Below are 24,628 nucleotides of genomic sequence, written 5' to 3'. Positions count from 1 at the left end.
GTAACGTCCTGAGTATCTGTCAGAAAAAATACTAATGAATACGATCAATCTTATGAGCTGCCCCCAAATTGTTTCAGTATGTTAACAATTGGATTACAGTAAAGAACAAGTTGTTAAAGTGTACTTATACTGGCTGGAAACATTGCATCATCAGACCTTGATGAATTTTCCACTTGTTTCAGTCTATTTTGGTTTTCATTTTATCACCTATTGCTAAAAGTTTCACTGTGTTAAGTTTCAGGCAACATGAATGTTAACACAGGTTTTAGGCGAACATTGGCATGCCGGAGTCGTTATGCAGCAAGTGCTAAGCTCCGTTACTCACGGAGTGTTTAAGCGTTAGCTTTGACAAAATTAGTTTCTCTAAAACTAAAGAGATATTCGTGATCGCACTTTGACTTTAGTGGTTTTGTTTTTAGAATCTGCTTTAACTAAAAAATTTGAACAGTGATTGTTAGGATGGATAAATTTTGGAAGGGCTGTTCATTTTAATTAGTGGACTAAGAACTACACAATGCGTCCAGTGAATTTTCATGTTTAATATTCATTAGTATTTTCCTCCTAATTATACAAGATGTATGTAAGATGTATAGAACATATGCTATATTTAATTTTTGTCAAGATTGCTGGTTCTAGCTGAGGAATAGATTTGAAAATAACTATTTTGTATCTTCTGTTTATACTTTCGGGAGGAAGTTACTCTGCCTATTACAAGTAGGATGATAGGTTCCTGCATTTTCACTTACTGTTTGCTATGCTGGTATGAATCTGCTTCAAATTGTGTTCTGATATTTATTTTGATCTTGATTTTGCAAAGACTATGATAATTAACAGAATGTGCCCAGAACCAGTGTCATTTGGGCACTGGTAGTGACAGAATTCTTAGTAATTTCTTTTTCTTTTCCTTCTTTGAGATCCCATAAAAACTGCCCAAGGGTCTCTCTCACTAAAGGCATACAGACTGACTCCTAAACTGATGGAAGTTTGTAAAGAGAAGGATTTTTCTCCCGAAGCGTAAGTGTTTGGGGGCCTATAAGGCATATGTTAAGGATCGGGTGTTTTTCTTTTAAGATATTAGTTTGCCACATGTATTGAATCCTCGGTGGTGGTGTGGTAATGCTTTTGCCATGTGGACGGTAGAAGTTTCTGCATGGCTGAGTGCCACTTGATCTCTCCCTTTCCATGTTTAAACTGTTCTTTATGGAATGTCTCATCTGTTGTTCTCAGCATGGGTGAATTCAGTTAGAGTGGGGATTAATTAGCTACTGGATTTGAAGAAATATATGATTAAATAAAGGGAGATGGGATGAGTGAGTGTTCAGTGGCTGTCAGATTGTAAGTTCTGTGTCAGAACAGTTGTGAGCTGTTTGTCTTATTTTCTGACCTCCTGTTTCATTGGTGGGGGGGTGTGTGGAAAGATATAAATATTTTATAGGGTTCAGTAAGGAATGTGGATTTTTTGGATATTTTATGGGTGACAGGTATGCAGAGAATTAATTGAAAAAGCTGTTTTGTGATCCTACATAATGGCATTGGAATATTTACATTAAAATTTTAAAAATTCAGAATTCTTTCATTTTCTGTTAAGTATAGGAATTTTTATTTCTTATTAAAGTTAGTGCTTTTGACTTCATGTAGGACAGACAATTCATTACTAGTTTACCATTTGGCTCCTAAAGAAATTAAGATTCAAAGCATTTAAAAAGAAAAGCTAACTCATGAACAGTTCCTGGGCATGGTAGTTATAACTAAACTCTGAGGAGTTGCGTTCTCGCCGTGTTCTCAGCCACCGCGTGTGGAGTAACGTGTGAGTGTCCTGCTACTTGTTAATCTCTTGAGTTCAGTTGGCCTTTAAAGTGAACTTTCCAAAAACTAGAGTATTTCTCTTTTCTAGCTATTTTAAATGTTTTAGATATAGATTAAATAACATGATTTCCTATGGCATTTACATTTTAGTATCTGAAATTTTGAAGATACCTGATTGTGAAGAAACAATAGTTTCTTTTGCTAAGAGTCTTATTTTCTAGTCTTATAGCTCCAACTCGGATTATTTTCAGAGTTGTTCAAATCACTCGACTTAGGCTTGACTCTGTAAAACTCTAGTTTCTCTCCCTTTTTAAAAGAGTGCTAATGAGACAAACAAAAATCCTGAAGAGGGCCTGTAATTAGGGAAAATGTATGAAATAATCACTTTAACACTTACTTCTGACCACCAGACTAACGTATTTTTAACATGCTTCACAGATTGAAAAAGGGAAATATCACCTTTGAGCACATGTTTGAAGAAGTGCCGATTGTAATTAAAAATTCACATCTGATCAACGTCCTAATGTGGGAGCTTGAGAAGAAGTCAGCTGTAGCAGATAAACATGAATTGCTCAGTCTTGCTAGCAGGTAAGCGGCCCTGTCTAATGAAAAGTCCCTTTTTACCACTTTCTGCAAAAGAGTCTTTTACTTAGACTTTAACCTGTGAAACAAGAAGAAAATTACTTAAGCACATTTTGAGGTTCTTAAGACACAGTAGCAACATGTAGTATTTGTCCAGCTCTGCTAAAATCCCAGGAAAAACACCGTGATTATTGATAAAGTGAGGTGGTATTTGAATACTAATAGCTCCTGTTATTATAGGAGCCCTGTGCTGCCTTTTCTGTGTCATTTTTGCTTTGAGATGGTACATGCCCACAGGGGAGGGGTTTTTTGATTTGGCTCAGCTTTATTTATTGTACAGTGTCCTTAGAGGCTATGGTATTATGTCTGGATATTTAATAATGCTTGGGAGAAAACCAGAAATGCTTCTTTGTTTTACTGTGGCATTTGCCCTTGTTCACGTGTAGACTCTATTAGCAGTAAACTTGCCATTTGAATTTTCAACCAAAATTAGAATTTTCTGAACCTCACACTGGCTTTTGCTATCTTAGACAGTGGTGACATCATTTGCTTCATCGTGACTGCTTTGGCTATCTAGTTGCTAAGATATTATTTATTATATTGATAAAATGGTGACTGAGGTGTTCTAAAACCGATTATTTCCTTTATGGAATTAATGTTTCATTTCCTCTCATTTATTGCTTTTAACAGAAATATGAACAGTCATGTATTAGCTCCTCTTAAATTCCCTTTAAGCTTGATGTTAGTGATTGTTTTGTGGCAGGAGAAGGCTAATAGCAAGTAGGTAATCTATCAGTACGCATTTGCTGAATGGCTTAGAAAAACAAGGTGTGTTTTCATAAAGCAACCAGTTTGGAACAGAAGCTCAGTCATTTATCAGGTTTCTAGTTATCCCAGATAGAAGCTAGTACAAAAGAATATGCAGGCTTTGCACTTCTTCAGTATAAGACAAGTAGGGTTAAACCCAGAAGGACCAGTGTACCCAGTGTTCTTCTCCATGCACTGAGATGGGTGGGACTGTGGTTGAAGTGCCACCTTCATTGCATGAATTCATCACAGAGGCCACTAGAAAGTCTTAACAGGGGAAGGAGATGGAAACTGGATGGTAAACGAAGTGCTCAGTAATACAGCCAGGTTGCAAGGGTTATTTGGCACTGAAGAGTGTACTGTTTGACTGCAAACGTATGTTCACAATAGTCCTTTAATTTGTCTCTTTTAAAAGGTCATATTTTTTCATTGCTTTCACAAGCACACTCGGCACACCTGTATTTAAAGCATTGAGCTAAGAACCTTTTTCAGCATGCAATTTGATGTATTAAGTATATAGTTATATAATAGTTTTAAATTTACTATGTGAAAGCTTTTGCTTACATATTTTTTATGTCTTCACCTTCCCCCAAGCTTCCTTTATTGAGGATACAAAACAAATACAGCCCTTCTCTGCTTTCCCATTACCAACGAGCTGGTCTGTAATGTCTGTTTGTCCAAAGCAGCATTTAGAATAGCCAAGAAAATGTTCCCAGTTCGCCATAGCAACTAAGATCTGGACAAATATTTTATTATAGTTTTTATCTTCTGTATTTTATATGAAGTAGGAAGAGAAGATGTTTGCTTTCCATGTGAAGTTATTTAAAAGGGTAAATTGGTGTTCCTATTGGGAGAAGAAAAAAAAAAAGAGGCAACCTTGAAGCAGTGCTTATACGAATGGACTGTTACATTGGCCCAAATTGATAGTACTAATTTAAAAGACTGAAATGTAACCTTTGTACCTCTCAAATTTTAATTTCTAACATTAGTAGCATGATGATGCTAATCATCATTTGCCATAAAATTTTCTCTATGAAACCGCATCAGAAATCATTCTGAAGTAGTAGCTCCTTAAACATTTTGCTTGGTCTTGCTTATCACAACCCATGTGCGTGTTCCAGTTCTTTGATTTACCTGATAAATTTGCTTTATGCTATGAATAAAACATACTGCATTCCCTTTCATTTGAAAAATTCTAATTCTTAATTTTAATATTATTAGATGGAAGTTCTGGTAATGGTTATTTCATAATAGCCTTTATTAATTTTTTAAAATCTGTTACACAAGCCTTTGGCTTTTCACACATGAAAAAACAATTCTGTTCTTATTTCCTCTTTAAAAAAGTAAACTAAGGGTGGGCATCATACATGAAGGATAATAAGGACAAATTGATACTGTAGCCAGAGCAGACTTATCACTGCACCTCTCCGTTCACATCTGCTTAAGTTATCTGTTTTCAGTTCTTTGTTTCCTTGGCAGTAAAAGAAAAGACTATATTACTGAAACTGCCAACAGTAACTCCCTGTTTCACTATTCTAGTTGAACTGGTACTGAAAAGATCCCCATAAAATTGCTCTTGGTAGTGGACCTGATTTCCTATGAGTGTTATCTGTGAAATAGTTCTGTATTATTGTTAATTCCTTTTGCCCTTCAAGACCTGTACTGTGCAGATTTTCACGTATCTCTTATCGGTTAGATTTCTGAAGAGCACTGTAGTAACAGAAATGTTATGAAATGTTTCAAGTCCACCTACCTGTGCTTGTGCTCTTTCACTATAATTACATATACCTACAGCACGTAATGTTAGTGCTTTGCATTAAAGACGCTTTTTAGTAGAGAGGGAAGTCCTCTTCTAGTAGCGCCTTTCTCATTGCTAAAATCAGTGTAGTCAGTCTCCAAGATGTAAGGTCTGGAAAAACTAATAGATCTTTCTCTGCAATGGCAGTTAACTCTTCTTAATGGCTTTCTCCAGTGTCACTGCTCTCTCCTCGATCACCCAGTCGAGGATTGGTGGTGATCGTTCCCTTCTGTGGATTTCTTTTGCGCTTAAGAACATAAATGACTTAGTTAACAAGTAATCATGTAGTTAATTACAGTATTTCTTGTATTTAATATAGTTCTTCGGGCCTCAGTTCTTTCACTGGTGAAAATGAGGGATCAGTGTCTCCCCTGAGGCCTCATCCAGGTCTGTCTTTTTCTGCACCCTCTCTCCTTGGGTATCTCCAGTTCCTCTCTGTACTGGTTCTTTTCTGTTACCTTTATTGACTGGATTTTCCCATTAATTTTTTTTTTTTTAATGCTCGACAGTTGAGAAAAATTGAAAGGATAATAAGTAATACAGTGAACACCCATAAACATTGACCTGTATTCACCAGGTGTATGTGTTGCTACATTTGCACCTGTTCTCTTTCTCTCTCTAGACATAAATGGGTACTTTCTTTCCTGAACCATTTGAAAGTAAATTGCAGACGTGGCACTTAACCCCTAAATACTTGAATATGAATCTCCTAAGAGTAAGTAAGGACATTTAAACTTGTTTAAAGTCACCGTCATCTTAAACAACAAAGTTACAAAAACAACACCTTTTGACCTCGTGCCATTAATATCCATCTCCTTTAACCTTTTACTTCATTTTCTCCCCCCCTTTTTTTTTTTACAGTCAAACTTCCTAATAGGATTTTCTATATGTTGCTGTCTGTATTTACTCATTTTCCACTTATCCTAAACACTTAGTATTCCATCTATTCTGTGTTGTTAGAGTTCTCGCTGAAGTTGCAAAAGATGACTTTATCACGATATTGCTGGATGTTACAGAGTGTTGAAAATTTAATATGTTGATAAACCTTCTTCCTGAAATACTTTCTTTGTAGTTTAGGATACTACCACTGGGTTACTTCTGGGTTACTTCTCATTCTCCACAGTCAACCTTCTTCTGCTCATCCCTAAATATCAGTGTTCCTTGGGGTCCCTGTGTGTGATTCCTGGGGTGATTTCATCTTATTCCTTGTCTTTTGCTACCTTAGGTCAGGGCCTCATCATTTCTTTTCCTGATTACTTTCACAGTCTCCTAACTTCCTGCTTCTTACCTTTTCCTCTTTCACTGCAGTGATCTTGCTAAATGCAAATTGTATGATCATATTACTCCTTTGCTTAAAATATTTGGCTGAGCCCCCATTGTCCTTGGAGTAGCATCCAAACTTATAGCCCAACTTCCAAGAGTCTTTGCACCGTGACTGTTTGCCTCTTCAGTTTCATTGCTCTCTTTTTTCCCAGTCTTGCCCTTCTCCGGTGCTTCTTCTGATGGCCTGAGTTACTTGCAGTTCTTCAGATGTATCCTGCTTTTCATGCCAGTGTCTCTGACCATGCTAACTGCACACAGTACCTGCAGTGTCCTCTGCATCTGCCTTGTCTCCAACTCCCATCTTCAGCTCCTTCAAAAACTCAAAATTCAGCTGTCACATAATCTGGAAAGTCTCATCTGATCCTACCAAACTATCTTTTATGCTTCTGTTCTGTTATAGAATCTACTACCACTGTGTTGCATTTCTTTTTGTGTTCCTTGCTTCTCACTAGAATGCTTTGAGTGCAACAATGTCTTATATAGTATCTTATAACAGAGTGACTGAATATAGTATCTTATAACAGAGTGACTGGAAAAGTAAGTATGTACTCAGTAATGTGTGTTGAAAGAATGCGTGTGAGAGGACACAGTATAGTTAAATTTCAGCCCTGAAGTTTCTTGGAAAGCATTGTAACTAAATAATCAGTGGATCTGGACATTTGATTAGCTATTGGGGGAAAAAAAATCATTTAAATTCCCGATCTTGCACCATCAGCTCAAATTATGGATGAATTAAGATCAGACTATTAAGAAGTTGGAAAGGAACAGAAAAGTAAATACTTAATCTGATGTCCAAAGAAGAAATATTTAATAGTGAAAAATGAGTCACAAAATTACAATGGAATAAGATAAATATGAAATAAAATTTAATTTGAAAAAAGCACTTGATTCTTCAGTTAAGTCATTAGACCAAGCTGCTGGATCGAGGTAAGATAGATAGTGCCAGACCTGGGATTAAAAGATAAATTTACACACACACACACACACACACACACACACACACAATCTATGCTCTTTCTATTATTTAAGATAAAGAGCCAAAGCTTTCTAATTATTTTCTTCACGTTACAGATGGAATCCATGTTTTAACTGGATTCACTCTTAGTCATTCCCAGTATTCCCAGTCTGTTTCTTCCTCAGCCTTTTCTTCCTCTGTAAGTGCTGTATGTAACCAACCAGCTGCTCAAGCCAGGAAACTGGGAGTCGCCCTTGACTCCTCTCTCAGTTCTGCCCACTTTTCTCCATGTTCACTGCCACTGGGCTGTTCCAGGCCACCACTACTTCTCTCTGCAATGCCACAGTAGATTCTGTGTGTGTGTGTGTGTGTGTGTGTGTGTGTGTGTGTGTACGCGCGCGTGTGTGCAGTTTTAAAATAAAATTCATGTAAAATAAAATCTAACATTTTAACCATTTTTAAAGAATACAGTTCAGTGGTTTTTAATACGTTTGCAATATTGTGCAATCATTACCACTAATTTTGAAACATTTTCATCACCCCAGGCAGAAACCCCACGCCTCTAAGTAGTCACTTCTCCTCCCCTCATCCCCTTGCAGCCAGTAGTTACTTTCTGTCTCTGTGGATTTGCCTCTTCTGGACGTTTCCTATAAATGGAACCATGCTGTAAGTGGCCTTTTGTGTCTGGCTTCTTCCACTTAGTATAATGCCTTTAAGTTTCATTCATATATCAGTACTTTGTTCTTTTTATAACTCAGTAGTATTTCATTGTATGGACAAATCACAGTTTGTTTATCCATTCATCCTTTTCATTTTTTTCCCCCAATTTCTGTCTGTTTTGAATAACGCAGCTATTAACATACATGTACAAGTTGTTGTGTAAGCATAAGTTTTCAGTTCTCTTGACTATATATCTAGGAGTAGAATTGCTGGGTTATATGGTAACCCTATGTTTAACTTTTTGACGAGCCACCAAACTGTTCTCCACAGTGGCCGCACCATTTTACGTTCTCCCCACAACGTACGAGTATTCTAATTTCTCCACATTCTTGCCAGCACTCCACAGTGGACTCTTAACCGTCTCCTAGTTGCTACCCTCCGGTGTATTCTCTGCATAGCAGCCAAGCTAAATCATTTTAAAATTTTAGGCAAGACATGTCACCAGGGATTCATGTCAGGGTCGTGGGTTCTCATTCACACTAAGTGACCGTGTGGTTGGGGTGTTGCGCGAGGCAGCGAATGGCTCTTCGTGTGTGCCTGTCTGGCCTCCCCAGCCTGTCTCTGTGCTCCTCCCATGCCAGGCCTCCTCTTTTTACCTGTCTCGTTTTTACCCACCTCGGGCCTTCAGCACTTGGGCTTTCTTTCACCTAGAATACTTTTTGCATGGCTGATTCCTTCTCATCTTGTGCTCCCAGCCTGTCACCTTTTAAAAGAGATATTCTGACCACACTCTCTAAGTGTCTTATCTCCCCTCTTCTCTCCTTCCCTCTCCCCATCGATTGTAAGCTCAGTGAAGACCGAGACCAGGAATGTCTCATTCACTAGTGTCTCCTTATTTGCTAACACTGAGGCTGGAACATAATAGGTGTTTAGTAGATACCTGTGTGGAATGAATGAATGAGTTCTATTTGTCAGCTAGTTATTTTTAGAGTACATATACGTGTAGTGGGCCTTAACATGGTAGGAGATAGCTGTGGGCAGAAATCAGTGAATATGGTGGGTGTTGTACTAACCATTAGCATCACTTTGTAAGAAGATTTTGGTAAGTAAGCTGCAGTAGAAATTTATGGAGAGGAAAAGAAAGATGAATGACTGTACTCCAGATTCTAGGAAGGGCAGAGGGGAAGGAGCCCTCTTTCTTCATTTGACCTTGCAGAATAAATGCTATTGTTACTGTTTCAGAACCTGCTAGGTAGAGAAGTCATGTGCCAGAAGTCTCAGTCTGTTTGCCGGTTCTTCCTTTCTGTGGCTACTGATTTGAATGCTCTGGAGCACAACTGGGGAGAGCGGAGGTGGGGCTCAGGAAACGGGTTCAGAAGTACTGAGCCTAGGTTAAACGTGGTTGTTCAGAAAGTACCCATTTTAGATACCCTGCTAGATATGTTTAACTCTTTCTACTCTGACATGTGTATGCTCTGACACTAAGAAATTGAGCTATTTCAGATACCCTTGTAGTTAATAGTTGTGGGTTCGATATGGGAAGTTTAATAACAAGCTGACTCTCATTCTCTCCTCTGCCTTTGCTTTCCTGTATGTGTGTGCTTTCATTTTTTTTAGCAAATGGCAGATCAGTTTAATATCTCAAAACTACTTAGAGCAGTGGCAGAGCTATAACTTTAAAGTATGACATGTCAGTATACTTCCTTTATATTTCAGCAATCATTTGGGGAAGACCCTCCAGTTGCTGATGGACAGAGTGGATGAAATGAGCCAAGATATACTTAAATATAACACATACATGAGGAACACGAGTAAACAGCAGCAGCAGAAACATCAGGTTGGTATTATGGGAAAATTCAACAAACATAGAATTTCTTTCGAAGTATGGTGCTTCAAGAGTCATCTTCAGAACGATCTAAATTATCTTTGATAAAGCATTGACTCTTAGCTAGTAACTCTATCATGTTTTAAAAGATTATTCTTTATATAGTATGTTCCTAATATATTATTTACAAGTTGTACTTAAAAATACCTATCTTGAAGAGAGCTGGTAGATTAAGTTCAGATTGTAATGCCAAGGTTATGCAAAAAAGAGATACATTTATTGAGAAAATCAGAGGCAGAGAGATTCTAGAGGGTCACAGCTCATTTCTTTACTAACTATAATTGGCTTGCTAGTGGCTCATTGCAGTACAGTTAGCAGTCTTCAGTTCATTTAAAAAACGGAGCAATTGTGATGAAGAGCAAGCAATTTTGATAGGAAATAATAGACCAACTGCTGTGAAATAGATAGTATAATACAGATTTACCTGGAATTACCTGGATATTCTCATATGCACATCCACACTGCTCTGGCCATTTAATCTTAATCTTTATTAGTGTTGCCTGAAGGCCACGTGATTTTCACAGTTCCTGGAATACTGTTTTGGACTGTATTGCTCTGAAATGTTCTTAGCATTTGATTCATAGATAAGTTGATTCCAGAATGTACATACATGTGAGTGTTTGTTTACTCTGTTCATTAAAATGTACTTTAAATTAGATGTTGGTAACTGTAGGATTTTAAGCACAACTAAGTGGTTCTGAGAATATCATATTTAAAAAATTAATTTAATACCAATGTTCATATATTTAGTGAAATTTAAAATACTGTGTTTCTATACACACAGAATTTTAAAAACACATATAAATCTATAAAGTATCGTTGTTTTAACTGAAAAGCTGGTGGTGAAGATGGTGATGGTGAAAATCTCTTATAAACTGGGGAGAATAAAACCAGCTTGATCCCATCCCCCTGCTGGTTCTTCCTGTAGGTAAAAGACCCAACTGGAGGATCAAATTGAAAATCTGTCACCAATGAAACAGTTGATTCTGGAAACCAATCTTAGGAGATATTTTTTAGAATTCTAGTATGTCATATATTTTTGCATTTGACATTTATTCCTACTTAGCACCATTCATAACCCTTTTTAGATTTGTCTCACTTCTACTCTCATACCCCATAATGAGTAGAAATTTTTGCAAAGCAAGTTACTTCCCTTATCTAAGGACTTAAAATGTTTACTAGCCTACCGTGGTTTCCCATTACCTGACCTTTTAAGGCTGTGTGTGGGATATTATTTCCTATGCTGTCGTAAGCAATCCACAGCTATTAGCGTCTTGATTGTAGTTTAAACTGTAAGTTGATAGTTGATATATACCTATATATATAACCCCACTTTCTCTGCATTGAGTCTTAAGAATCCAGAGTTTGAAAGTTTTTGAAGCATTATCTGAGCTAATCTTTCTTCGGTGTAGAGCTAAAGCACAGATGATTATCTGTTGTTAGGAATTGATGGTATTTACTGTTACAATAATAGCAGGAATGGTGACGTTATAATAGTAACATCATCAGTATTATTGTTACTTTGGTCAATAAGGATAAAGCTGAAAAAATTCCCCAATATGGTATTTCATTACTTAGTTCTTCAAGTTGAGATGAATCATACTTGCAGTGCTGTTTACCCCGTTGTCATAATTGGTCAAGTTACTCCCTTTCGCTCATGAATCTTGAGCTTCTTTGCCTGTAAGCCCCATGTTTCTCACATAACCAGTTTTGTTTTTCTAAATCATTAGTTATATAATCTTAGAGCTCAGAGTGACACTAGAGTTTACAACAAGGAAGTTTTCTTTGACTCTTAACCATATTTAGCCTCTTAGAAGCAAGAGTTATGAAGGGTTACATTTATAAAACCGAGATTGGAGTTCAAAGCAGTGGAGTTTTGCTGATCACATAAGTGAGGGAGGTCTTTTTTCTCCCCAGGTAGAGAAAAATAACCCAATCATTTCCTCTCTGAATTTTAGTATCAGCAGCGTCGCCAGCAGGAGAATATGCAGCGCCAGAGTCGAGGAGAACCCCCGCTCCCTGAGGAGGATCTGTCCAAACTCTTCAAACCACATCAACCCCCTGCCAGGATGGATTCTCTGCTCATTGCAGGTATTGTTAGCCAGTGCAGAGCATGGCTGGTTTTCTTTATTCTTTAGGGAGCAGAAGACAGTGAGAGATTCACAGGGTAAGACATCTAAAAGTTAGTGTATTTAAAATGGTTAAATGATGGACTTGAATCTAGCACCTGTAATTTCTGAAATTTAAGAATTTGTCAGTCTTTGTTATTTCTAAGGTCCTTTCAGTACTTCACTCTGTGTTTATCTAAACAAACACTTTTGAGATGGGATTATATAAACTTTCTAAAATGGGAAGGTTTTGTGTGAGTCATCTTTCATGGAAACCAAGAAAAAGTGTTTATCATCTCATAATGCAAAAGACCATTGAGTTCAAACCCCTTACTTTTGATGTTCTAGCCTAGCCTTGAGCCCAGCCTGTAAGTGGGTGTTTGAATTGAACTGAAGTTTTTGATTCAAAGAAGTATTTCCCTTACTTTGACTTGTATTGTAGCAACATGAATGCAACATGGACTTTCTCTGGGGATAAACATTTAACACTACCTTAAGGTAGTAGAGCCGTTGTGTCCTATGCTAGGACTTGATGTTGAATATATAACATTCATGCCCTTATTTAGCTATAATCACCTTATTTCTGTGTGAATGTTGTTGAATACTGTTTGATTCAGTCAGCCAGTTGTCTGAGAGATTTGTTAGAGTGAAAATCCAACTCAGAGAAAAGCGGGTCTTCTGCAATTTCTCAATTCTGTTGATATATTTTTAGTGTGGGGGAAATTCCAAATTCCTTAAAGCTTTCTGGTACCTGTATAAATGAGATTCGGGAAACTGAGACGCCTTACTTACTTAAGGGCCACTTCAAACAGAATTGTATTTCTTATACTTTCAAGAAATGTGTAACTGTTGCATCAGATTAGATCATTAGTTTTAAGACTAATGCAGTGGTGGAGCCCTTTCCTCACATGGGCTCCCTGCTCATGCTCTGTCTGGGCTCTGGTGGTGCAGGAGGAGGCTGTTAATATTTCCGGAGCACGGACTGAAAACTACTGTAGTTAACATCTGCGTCAGGTGGGTCTGTTCAGTTTACTGTTCTGTGATTTGGTATCTCCTTTCTACCTGGCTAAGAAGAGCTAGTGCTGTTTTCTCACTTGTCTTAGTTACAGTGTTGGTCTGGTCTGCACAGTCAGTACATTTTGATTGACAGCTAATATGTGCTTAACTGCTGATAATCTTTTTAAAAGTTGTCGTTTTTCTTGATTATCCATGTAACCAAGAGTGGAAGATAGCTTATTTAAAAAAAAAAAATTAAATTCTTTATTAATCCCTTATGAATGAATAGAATTCTTAACTCTTTTTAAAAACATTTGTATTGAAGTATAGTTGCCCTACAATATTATATGTTACAGGTTTACAATTTAGTGAATCACAGTTTTTTAAGGTTATACTCCATTTATAGTTATTATAAACTACTGGCTATATTCCCTGTGTTGTACAGTATGGCCTTGTAGCTTATTTTATACCTAATAGTTGTACCTCTTATTATCCCCACCCCTATCTTGCCCCTCCCCCCTTCCCTCTCCCCACTGGTAACCACTAGTTTGTTTGCTATATCTGTGTCTGTTTCGTTTTTGTTTTCGATTCAAAACATAACAAAATAAAATTCTGATGATTCTGTATTATGCTGATTTTCTTGTTTGACTAGTATTCTGGGTAATTTTACAGTTTGTGGAACATTATGACTGTCTTTCTCACTTTCCCGAATGCACAGGCCAGATTAACACTTACTGCCAGAACATCAAGGAGTTCACTGCTCAAAACTTAGGCAAACTCTTCATGGCCCAGGCTCTTCAAGAATACAACAGCTAAGAAAAGGAAGTTTCCAGAAAAGGAGTTAACGTGGACTCTTGAGATCACATTGGGGCAATTCTCGGAAGAAACACACTTGCATATTGAAAAGTCTCTCTAGCAAATAATAAAATAATAATAAAACAATCTCGACTGCTTGCTCATTTGGTTTTAGACATACTATACTCAGCTTCTTATTTTTATTTAGCTTATACCTGTGTATTTCCAAAGATAAAGCAGGCTTGACCAGAAGCATCACCAGGCTCAGACCGACAGACTCATCACCTTTGTTATATATCTTCTGTGGTGCCACGTTTCAACCACCGAGTCCAGCGCTGCTTGTCCCGATGCCTGACCCAGAGGCCCTGGTACCTACTGTGAATCTAGTACTTCTTCGCTCCCAAATGAGCGCCCCTGAAGCCCCAGGCTTTCTGTGCTTGCCCTGGCACCCCTGGTCCCCAGGCCTAGAATCGCTTGGCGTGCCTTCCCATGGGTCCGCCTTTTCATTTCTTCAGGTGATGGTTGCCCAGTCCCCATGCTCACACGCCATTCATCGGGCACAAGAATTAAAAAAAAAAAAAATCATTTCACCAAAGGACCATGTTTTTGTGTAAAAATGAAATTGATTCTGTGTGTGTGTGTGTTTTCTTTTTAATTGAGGGCTTCATGTTTGTTTTTTTATACCATGAAATATGATTATGCTAATAAGTTTTATGAGTGGGGAAAGAAGAATTGGGAGACAAGTGCTACACTGGGGGGAAAAGACTATTTTAATAGTTTTGTATTTGAAAGAAAAAAAATCCTGCCATTTGTATAACCCCAAAATCAGTGAGATTTACCAGCCAGCAGAGGTGTGCCTATGAGACTCTTATGGATGGTTTTCCCTTTGAAGACACGGCTCCTAGGAAGATGATCAAAGGAATGGGTGGTGGGTAAGAAGAGTTGAGAAATCCTTTTTTTTTTTTTTTTTTTTGTTGCAGTAACATTGTTTTCGAGGCAAGACGGGGGCTCTGGGATCAGTCGGCTGGATCGCACCCTGGCTCCTTTCCCTTTAGTGGGCCCTGAGACACGTTGTGCCTCACTGTCCTCATGCAGAGGAGGTGAGAGAAGGAGACCAGTGTAGGGTGCTGTGGGCGCTAACAGAGTCCACGGGGAGCCGTGGTTGGTGTGGAGCAGCCTCAGAGCGAGCTGTGACGCAGGGCGCGCCCTGGGCCCTCCGTTCAGGATATTGGGGGTTGTTAGCAGGTTTTTGCTTTTAAAAAGATCTGGCCCTCGAACATCCTAGAATTCAAGTCCTTGCTCACATGTAATTAATTTTCCTAGGATAAATTCCTAGAAGTGGACTTACTGGTCAAAGGGTATATATAATTCTAAGGCTTTTAGTTGCTGTATTGCCTTCAAGGAAGGTTATCCTGATTTGCACTCCCGCCCATGGTGATTGCTTAGTAGAGTGAACACATCTGAGTGTGGCTGTGTTAGGCAGAGGGGGATATATTGATAAAGCTGGTCATGGTCCCTGCCTTTGTGGATGGTATACTCTTGGTTCATTTCCCTGCATTCTGGTTGCCTAGGTTTGGAATTTTGTTGTGGATACACAAAGCGCCCTTGAAGTATCAAAGAGCAAACTAAAAAGAAGGAAGGCAAGTCAGTTCAAACATAATCTTATATACTGTTTTCCTCATGGTATATGTTTAATTTAACAGGATTCAGTTGTATTTTTAAAGATGTGGCTCTTTCTGAATTCTGTATGACTGTTTAGGTCCTCATAACTCAGTAATATGTGAGTACACACTTAACAGAAGATTTCAGTAGTTTTTGAGTTAGGAATTACTGTAGTGGGAAAAACTGTTTAGGAAAACATGTCAATGGAAATTAAATCTCCACAGTATGTAGTGTTAGGGAATAGCTTCTGTTCGGCATTTGATTTGAGTGCTATATTCTGACAACCTTCAGGAACAAATACATGTGGTTCATCTTCTATAAATATTTGCAGTTTCCTCACGTTGAAACGAGAAAAGCTCATAAACTGAGTACCAAGTCTGATAAATCATTCACTTACCCAAGAACAAAAAGAACAGAAAAAACTAGCATGTTAACCTAATGGAAAATTAAATGTTACAAAGTAAGAAAAGTAAAACCTATTTGATACTTAACCCCATAATCATGGATAATACTTTATAAGTTTCTAGATAATGTCACATTATTTTTAATTGAAAATACCTGAGAATGAATCTTTAGCCTCCCCCAAATACCTTATTCTTTTAATATGGAGGTAAACTAAAGGAACTTTTTTCTCCATTTTTTGAAGCTTGGAAATGGAGATGTGGTTATCTAATGTTAACGTCATTAATGGAGTTCGGTGTCACTTCTCATTTGCAGCATCTGAATATTTAAGTTTTAGTGTCTTCTAAAATGTTACTACACTGTTCACAGTATGTTTTTACAGCATTCTTTGGAAAACCTATGTCAGCTTTACTTTCAAACCATGCTGGCATTGAAATCTGGTGTGGATATCAGAATGTTATGAAAGAATTTTTTATTTAAGTTGCAAATTCCATCTTCTAGTAAACATTTCTCATTCAAATTAAATATATAATATACCATTTATCAGTTTTCTCTTTTCATTAGGCATCTTTTTCTTTGATAGTTCTGTCATAGAGATAGGGCCGATAATACTCAAATTGGGTCAAACCAAATGCCTATAAAGGCTTATTTTAGCAAATGACTCATGTGCCCATCTATAGAAAGCACAATCAAGTCGTCATTGCCAGCAGAGGATTCCTTCTTTATTTGGCCTGTATGGAAGTCGGTGGGGGGCAGTGGTTAGTAGATATGTAATGAAGGGAAGGTTGAAGATCTGAGTCTGTTAATATTGACAAAGATGAGAGAAAAGCAGTAGATGGTTTCTGCATCCCACAGCCTAAGAATGTGCAGTGGAGGAGTTCAAACCTGCTTGTTGGGCAGTGACTCCCAAATTGGAGTCTGAACCTCTTTGGATGGATTGGAACAAGGGTTTGATCTGACGCCAAGTTACTTGAGATAGGGAAGGAGGAATGGGGAGCCAGAGCTCTTGGGAAATTACCGTTTGCTGGAGCAAACAGCTGTGGCCTAATAGCCGTTGCCTTCAGCTTCCTTTTTACATAGATGCACACTCCCTATAATGTACCTTAAGCCTGCTTGGTTCTGCAGCATAACCCAGAATGGCTATACTGAAGCCTCAGTAGTGATTTTTAGGAATACAGTTCCCGGGTGCGGAATGGTTTCCAAGAGCCACCCCCCCCAGCTTGGGGAGTTTGGGTCATTCTGTACGGGCTTGGTCTGTCCTAGATATTTCTTTAAATACCTATATCCTCCTTGTTCTCAGAGACTAAGTTCTCATATGAATTGTCATATGATCAGTTTATTAGAATCACAATTTGATTTGGTGGGGTTGATTTTGAGGTCAGTTGCATTTTCTTAAAACTATGAGTTAGGCACCCCATTTTCAATCCTTTCATTGAATCAGTGGCTAGCGGACTACCAAAGATTGGATGCAGTCTCAGAGTCTCACTAACTTAAAGTATTCCATGGAACCTTCAGGAGTTGAGTGGGTAGTAGGTGGGGTGCTGAATCCATGCTCACTCCTAGGACTTGTTGGAAGTCCTCTTCAGTAGGTTGCAGGTACACGTTTACTTTCCCTGTGCATTCTCCCCTACTCCCAGAAGAAGTATAGGAGAATTGTAATTGACGGATGCTGTACTGTAAAGAAATGTAAAAATGATTTTTCTCTTCTTGTAATCCGAAAATGACTGCTTTTACATTTGGACAAAAGTGAAGGACTCTAGCACTTCATAAGACCCTTAATGCGGGGTGGCCAATTTCCAAGTGTCCTTATTTACAGTCAAGTTGATTGCAGTAGGAAAATATTGCTTCTAGCATTTGTGTCAACCTCAAGACATAAACCCAGGTGTCATTTCTATTTCCTTCAGTAATATTGTTTTTCATTGACCCTTCTCCGGGGCACAGACATTTCTGGCATCTTCCATCTTCCTTTGTGGGCCTGGAGGCAAAGTATTTGTTGAACTTTTCAGCAGTGTTTACTGCTTCTGACGGTAAATGGTCCTTGCCTTTTCTTCTTGCACTGGAGTCTCTTCTTGCCAATGTTTTACTTTGTATGTATTGGAAACAGTTCTTGTTTTGTCAGATCCCCTGGGTAATCTTTCCCCGCCTTTGTTTATCTTGTCATTTGGCTTTCACTTGCTTAACTCATTCTTGGATTCAGTCTGCCTATGATTCTTTAGTTTTCATTCTTGCCCTTCTCCATTTTGAGGCTTTTAAATTGCATTTCATTTTTCTTAAACAGTTACAAAGATTTTAATTTTTTCTCTGATGGGATCACTCATCTCTGAATGTCATAATTGTCCAGTCAAGCAGGCAAGTGTCCCAGTAACCTCATCTCCTGATCAAAATGGTGAGGGTCTATTTTTCTCTTTGATGCATGCAGCCACCATTACTGCTAATGGAAGGTGGGAAACTAGACCTCTAATGAGATACAGAGAGGAATTACAGCTGATGACTTCTAGCCCACCGTACTATAACAGAAGTGCACTCTCAGGAGGCAGTGGGCCAAAGAAATACAAAATGCATGTGCTGCCCACATAAGTTTGGTTTCATCATCCCTGAGCAGGAATTACCAAGTACCAAACACACTGGCTTCATAACACATCCATACTCCTTTCCAATCTCAAATGAGAAAATACACGAGCAAGTACTTGGTGAACTGTAAAACAATGTATTAATGTAGGAAATCGTTCTTGATGGGTGGTATTATTTTGGCTTGTAGTCCCTCTGATATTCCATACCTGCGGAAGGGGACCCCTGTTACGGAGGCGAAAGACCCAGATACTTGGAAAGGAAAGTGAATAGACTAATTACATTGCATTTGAAACAGCTCTTTGAAGAACGATTTCCTACGTTAATACATTGTTTTACAGTTCACCAAGTACTTGCTCGTGTATTTTCTCATTTGAGATTGGAAAGGAGTATGGATGTGTTATGAAGCCAGTGTGTTTGGTACTTGGTAATTCCTGCTCAGGGATGATGAAACCAAACTTCAGAAAGGTGCGATTAACTAAAGCTCCCATGCTGCTAGGTGGCAGGACCAGGACTGGAGCTCAGACCTTGATTTCTCTTATGAGTACTTGGCACAATCTCCCTCCTTAACACAACTCCAGGAAAATAGTTCTCAGTTCAGCACGGCTTCCCGTTTGTATGAAAGCTTCACTTCTGTGGTGAGCCACTCTCTCCCTTCCTCCCACCAATTTTGGCGAACTGTTTTGCCTCCTAATTCAGCCCACCCCCTAAATTCATAGGATCCCAGTGGTGAGCCCCCAACCTCCATGTTTATAATTAGGCAGGGTGGACACCTCACCCAATTAGTGACCCTTTTCTGATAAGAATTGAGATTAAGGAATTCCAGTGTCCATTTGGGCTCATTTCTTGCCAAGAGAATATCTAACCTTATTAACCATTTTGTAATATAGGGCTGAGTGGCAGAGAAGAACTTAGGGGAAGAAGCAAGAGAGGTACAAAGGTGGAAGAATGCTTCCAAGTTCCTTTAACACTTGGATTTTCTGTTTCCAGTCCCTTTCTGAGACCTGTTTGTGTTCCTGCCCTTGGGTCTTAGAAAAACACTTTTGAATCTTATTAATAACACTGCCTTTTTTCCCCTTCAAATTTGAGTTGGTTTCTGTTGCTTTTAACCTCAAAAATGCCTAATCCAACTCATGTATATACTAAGGCTTATTTGCTATTAGGCCTGAATGGGTTAGAGAAGGTACTGCCTTAAGGCAATAGAAGAATCAAAGTTATTTTGCAAATACATTGATGACATTTTAGAGCAGGAGGGAACCCAGCCTGAGCTGTTGGCCACCACACACACTTTTTTTTTTAATTTATTTTTTTTACTTTTTATTTTATATTGGAGTACAGTTGATTAACAATGTTGTGTTAGTTTCAGGTGTACAACAAAGTGATTCAGTTATACATACACATGTATCTATTCTTTTTCAAATTCTTTACCCAATTAGGTTGTTAAAGAATATTGAGCAGAGTTCCCTGTGCTATACAGTAGGTCCTTGTTGGTTATCCATAGCAGTGGCACCAGACGCACTCTTATTTACCGATGAGGAAACAGCCTTCAAGAGCTATAAATATTGTTTCCAAAATAGCCTAGATCATTCACTCTTCTTTTGTATTATTCTGTGTCTCAGCATTTCTTCAAGAGCTTGAGTGTTATCCCTTCGAGCTGAACCTTTCTGTTTTTGAGATGCTCTCTGATGCCCCCTGGAGTTGAGGTGTGTTCTCAGAAGCATTTGGAGCACAAAGGTCACACTATCGAGAAAGAACAAGATGTTAGGGGCTAATTAAAACCCTTTTGTAATTTATCTCCTCGTCACCCTGACTGTTCCACCTAGGAAGAGGATGGAAGAGGTGATGAGCTTTCGCTGCTTTGCTGGAGATTGGTGGTGTAAACAGGTGGCAGGGTATTCTAAATTTGGTCTGAGATGAAAACATTGCAAGCAAACAAAATTAAGTTAGATTCTTTTGACAGTGAAATATTTCTTTAGAGATGCAGATGTCAGTTTTATCAAAGTACAAATCAGCATTGGAAAAAAGGATGCTTGATGGGGTGTGTGTATGTGTGTGTTTAAAAGATCCTCCTGACAAAACATGTTGGAATGCTGTGACTCACCTTTTCCTCTGCCTTTGAAACTTAGGATGAAATGACCTGTGGAGTGCATTCCCTCCCCTTCCCAAACTTAGGGGAGGGGGGAACTGGAGCAGTTTGTTAGGAACAAAGATATTTGCATTTATGATGTTCATGTCATTCTGCTCATGCTTCTGTGAACTCACAAATGTACAGAAATTCAGAAATCATCTGGGGTAGGAGAAGGAGAAAGGGGAGGTGTTGATTTTGCATTTTGACAAAGCCCTGATGTGGCAAATCTCAGATGACAGTCTCCCGTCTGGTATGGGTGGACGGTAGCGACTGGGGGGTGCTCTGCTGAAAGTGATTAGAGGCTGGCCATGTAAATCCTCCCTGGATTCTGAATATATTTAGTGTGGGCAGTAAATCGTTGTCCCCAATTTTTTTTTTTTTTTTGCGTTACACGGGCTTCTCACTGCTGTGGCCTCTCCCATTGCGGAGCACAGGCTCCTGGATGCGCAGGCTCAGCGGCCATGGCGCACGGACCCAGCCGCTCCGCGGCATGTGGGATCTTCCCAGACCGGGGCACGAACCCGCATCCCCTGCATCGGCAGGCGGACTCTCAACCACTGCGCCACCAGGGAAGCCCATCGTTGTCCCCAATTTAAGCACACTTGGACCACAAGGTGATCTTATGTAGTAGACGCTTGTCTCTCATTACTTCTAGGAAGAAAAGTCAACCAACCAACCAATTAAGAGCAACATTTTTCCTTAAAAAGAATTGAGTGTTGCTTACTCTTGTCAGTTCAGTGCTTCTGAGTCTCTCTTTATGTCTAACTTGGCAAGTGGGTTTTAGCTTTGCAAATGGAGCATCACTGTGGGATGAAAGTAGAATCACAAGCTTACACTTTCTAAATGGTAACTGTTGTGTGTTTTCCTCCGTACTATACGTATGAATGTTGGAGCACCTTCTGGTGGTCATTCAGCAGACAGACGTGTCACACATGATGCTGAACCCCGGGACTGGAATTGCAGGCAGTCCTGACCCTAAGGGACTTACCCATGGGCAGTGGTTCTCTTAAGTGTGGTCCCTGGAGGAGCATCGCCTGTGAGCTTGTCAGAAATGCAAATTCTTGGGCCTCCGCCCAGATTTACAGAATCAGGAGCTTTGAGGGTGGAGCCTAACTGGTGCTTTAACAAGTGCCCAGGTGTTTCAGAGGCTTGTGAAAGATTGCTCTGGAACAGTGGCCCCTGAATCTGGCTGTGTGTCATTATTGCCTGGGGAGTTTAAAGTCAGGTCTGAAATAGGCCTGGGAGTCTTCTTCTTTTTTTAAGCTGATTTTGGGAGGACAGAATGCAATAAGTTATTTTAGAGTAGTCACCCCTATTAGAGGTTAAGAGTAATAGTCATGTCAAGTCCTGGAGAAGGATTCCAGACAGAGTGTAAAGCCAGGCCTGCAGGCATACTTGGCCAACACCAGCACAGAGGAAGAGGTGGGAGAGAAGGGGGGAAGGAGGCAGTGGGAGGAGGAAGAGGAAGAGGGCTGGAGAAGGCGAAGGGTGGAGGGATGCCCGCCTCCAGAGAGCCCTGTACGCAGGCACCAGGGAGCCTTCTCTTGAGAGTCTCCGGCATGTCAAAGCAGGTGCGCAGGGAGCCCGAGACAATAGCTACATCAGGGCTTTGTTTACTTGACTGCTGATGGCAGCGGCCACCTAGAGGCAGCGGTGTTAACCCTGCAGAGAAAGGAAACCAGCGTGTGCCACTTAACAGCCTTGAACTGAGCGAAGGCTGAGTGACACGAGTTCCGTTTTGACATCTGTTTGAATCCCGGCAGCAGAAAGGAGAGGGAGTTGCGACATTTTGCCTTCTACCTTCACCCCTAACTCCCCCTAATTAGGGTCAAGGAGTCAGATTTTTAAAAAACAGAGACGATTCAAATATAATTTTTCTAGCAAAAATGTAATTGCTGAACACTGTCCCCGTAGTTTACGGTGAAAAGCACGTTGATGTTAGAAAAAAATAATCACACTGTATGCTGTCTCCGTGGTCAGTCCAAATCATGCGCAATTCTGTTTGAGCTGATACCTCCCAAATATGGCCCATTACATCTTTGGAGAGGTTTCTTGTACATTTGGGCACCATTGGTAGAGTGTTACACCAGAGTATGGGAGAGGTTCAGCATTCGGTGTTGAGATTTCTTCTTCAGCACCTTTATAAAATCGGCAGGGAGAGTGCGTTTTTAGCAACCGCATATTCTCAGGTGCAAAGAATCTTGGGGATGGAGACTGCGTGGCCTGCGTGGGGAAGGCAGATCTGCATCCCTTGAGGCCATCGAAACAAATCATTGGAGGCATTGAGAATAGAGTTCTCATCTTGCTTGCTGTCAATATCCCTTTCTTCCCCTCTGTTTCAATTCTTTTTTTGCAGTGTTTTCTGAAATTGCCTTTTTTTTCCCCCCAAAGAAAAGCATATAGAAATTTAGATTTAATTTGTCACAGCTTGCATTTAGAACTCTGGAAAAATGAGAAGTAATTGGAAGATAACAGTAGCACCTGCCTAACCAGTTGTTTCAAAATATGGCAATAAAATATTAAACTCGAGGCTTGCTCTTTTTGTGCCCTGATGTCTGTCATTGGTTATGATAGATTTCTAACCTCCCCACCAAATTAATATTTTAGGAGGGCGCAGGGGAGGATGCATATGACAGTTATGGACTTATATTATTCCTAAAGAAAATTTGTAGTAAATGAGGCCCTGACTGTAAACTTTATATATACCATCCATTATTTTCTTTTAAAAAGGAGGGAAAAAAATAAACCCGCTAAGCATATATATACCACGTTGTTTAATTGACCTGGACTAAAAGGCAATCTCAGATTTTGGGTACTGCCATTGGAAAAAAGCTTGAAACTGATTCGGCACATAACTTCTATGAAGAATTTGGATTTAGAGGGAGAGCAAGCAGTTTTGATGGAAGATGCAGTTTATTTGCATTACAAATGGGAGGTATGGGATGGTTAAAGTGTATTAAATGAACATCCAATGCTACACAAGGATGGAGCTTCATTATTCCTGTAAATGGAATTAGCCAGCAGCAACAGCAAGAACTATTCAGGTTATTTTAGTGAAATTGGAGTTCAATTTGCCAGTGGAGCAAGGTGCAGTGTGTCTCAAACATGCCCAGAACAGTTGTGTGGGCATTCCGGGGAGGCAGGAGGTGGCTACAGCCAGAGGACTGAAGATGACGATGCCTGTGAAGTGTTGCAGGCTCTTTGATGGGGATGGGGGGAGTGGAGGTGTTTCCCAAAATGTGTTTTGCCAAGGAAGACTGGTTTTGTGGGATATTCGTAGGTGCTACTTGGGGGAGGGGGGGATCCCCAGAACTTTTCTGGTCAAATAAATTTGAAAAAGGCTTGCTTAAACAGCCTTAGACTAGTTTTTTACTTCAGTAGTAGCACAACCTTTAACACACAAAGTGAAGTGTAAAGTTTTAAGAAGAGGCAGTGTAGCTAGTGGCTGCCCTAGGCAGAGAGCTCGTTAGTATCTGAGCACTTGCACTTAACTGAGTGCGGATGGGCCAGTTGCCCCTGTGTTCTCATTTTCAAAATGGAGATAATGGTATTAGCTTGACCTACCTGAAATTGCCAGTATTTGACCTACAAAAAAATAGCAATTTCTTATTGCTTAATCCAGTGCTATTAGCACAATATGTCCTTGTACAATAATGCATACCTCATAGGATTGTTGGGAAAATTAAATAGGATAATGTGGGTATAAAAATTAGTGAGTAGAAACCTCACTTAAAATAGACTCAGGAGGCCAGAAGAGGGCGCTGTCACATCCTGTGCTCTTAGCCAAGCCCTACGATAGCAGAGCCCAACAGAAGGAAGAAAGACTTCTTCTTTCCTGGCAGGAGCTCAGCCAATAAGAGACTGTCACAGCTCAGCCAGTGAAAAGCCGCTATACTCTGAACTCTCAATTGCCCCAACGGACTCTGTTCAAAAAACTCTGTTTAAAAAGAGTTCTCCTCTCCCTGCTATGTGGGGACTTGCACACAGCTTACTATGGTTGCAGAATTGCAATTCTCTGTTGATCCCAAGTAAACCCATTTTTGCTGGACAAATAACTGGCGGTCTCTGTTTTAGGTCAGCATGGGTGAAGCTCTTTGCACTCCTAGGAGCAAGCATTCCTGAAGGGCCAGTTGGTTGTGTGAGCTATGTGACT

The 24,628-nt window shown here is 39.5% G+C and overlaps 1 protein-coding gene across 1 annotated transcript in view; it reads left to right on the top strand.

Moving 5' to 3' along the window:
- The window catches only part of EIF3H (eukaryotic translation initiation factor 3 subunit H), a gene marked incomplete at its 5' end in the record, with an annotated part of 86,491 nt that extends 72,629 nt beyond the window's left edge, over positions 1-13,862 (top strand). The window contains 5 exons of the mRNA XM_079722552.1: positions 915-1,014; positions 2,245-2,394; positions 9,648-9,768; positions 11,775-11,907; positions 13,639-13,862. Coding sequence (XP_079578678.1) covers positions 915-1,014; positions 2,245-2,394; positions 9,648-9,768; positions 11,775-11,907; positions 13,639-13,736 — 602 coding nt within the window. The 3' untranslated portion in view covers positions 13,737-13,862. The remainder of the gene's footprint in view (positions 1-914; positions 1,015-2,244; positions 2,395-9,647; positions 9,769-11,774; positions 11,908-13,638) is intronic.
- Between the last annotated feature and the right edge of the window lie 10,766 nt (positions 13,863-24,628).

This window comes from Hyperoodon ampullatus (assembly GCF_949752795.1).
Source record: "Hyperoodon ampullatus genome assembly, chromosome: 17".
NCBI classification, from domain to species: Eukaryota; Metazoa; Chordata; class Mammalia; order Artiodactyla; family Ziphiidae; genus Hyperoodon; species Hyperoodon ampullatus.
This window is presented reverse-complemented; position numbering and strand designations above follow the sequence as displayed.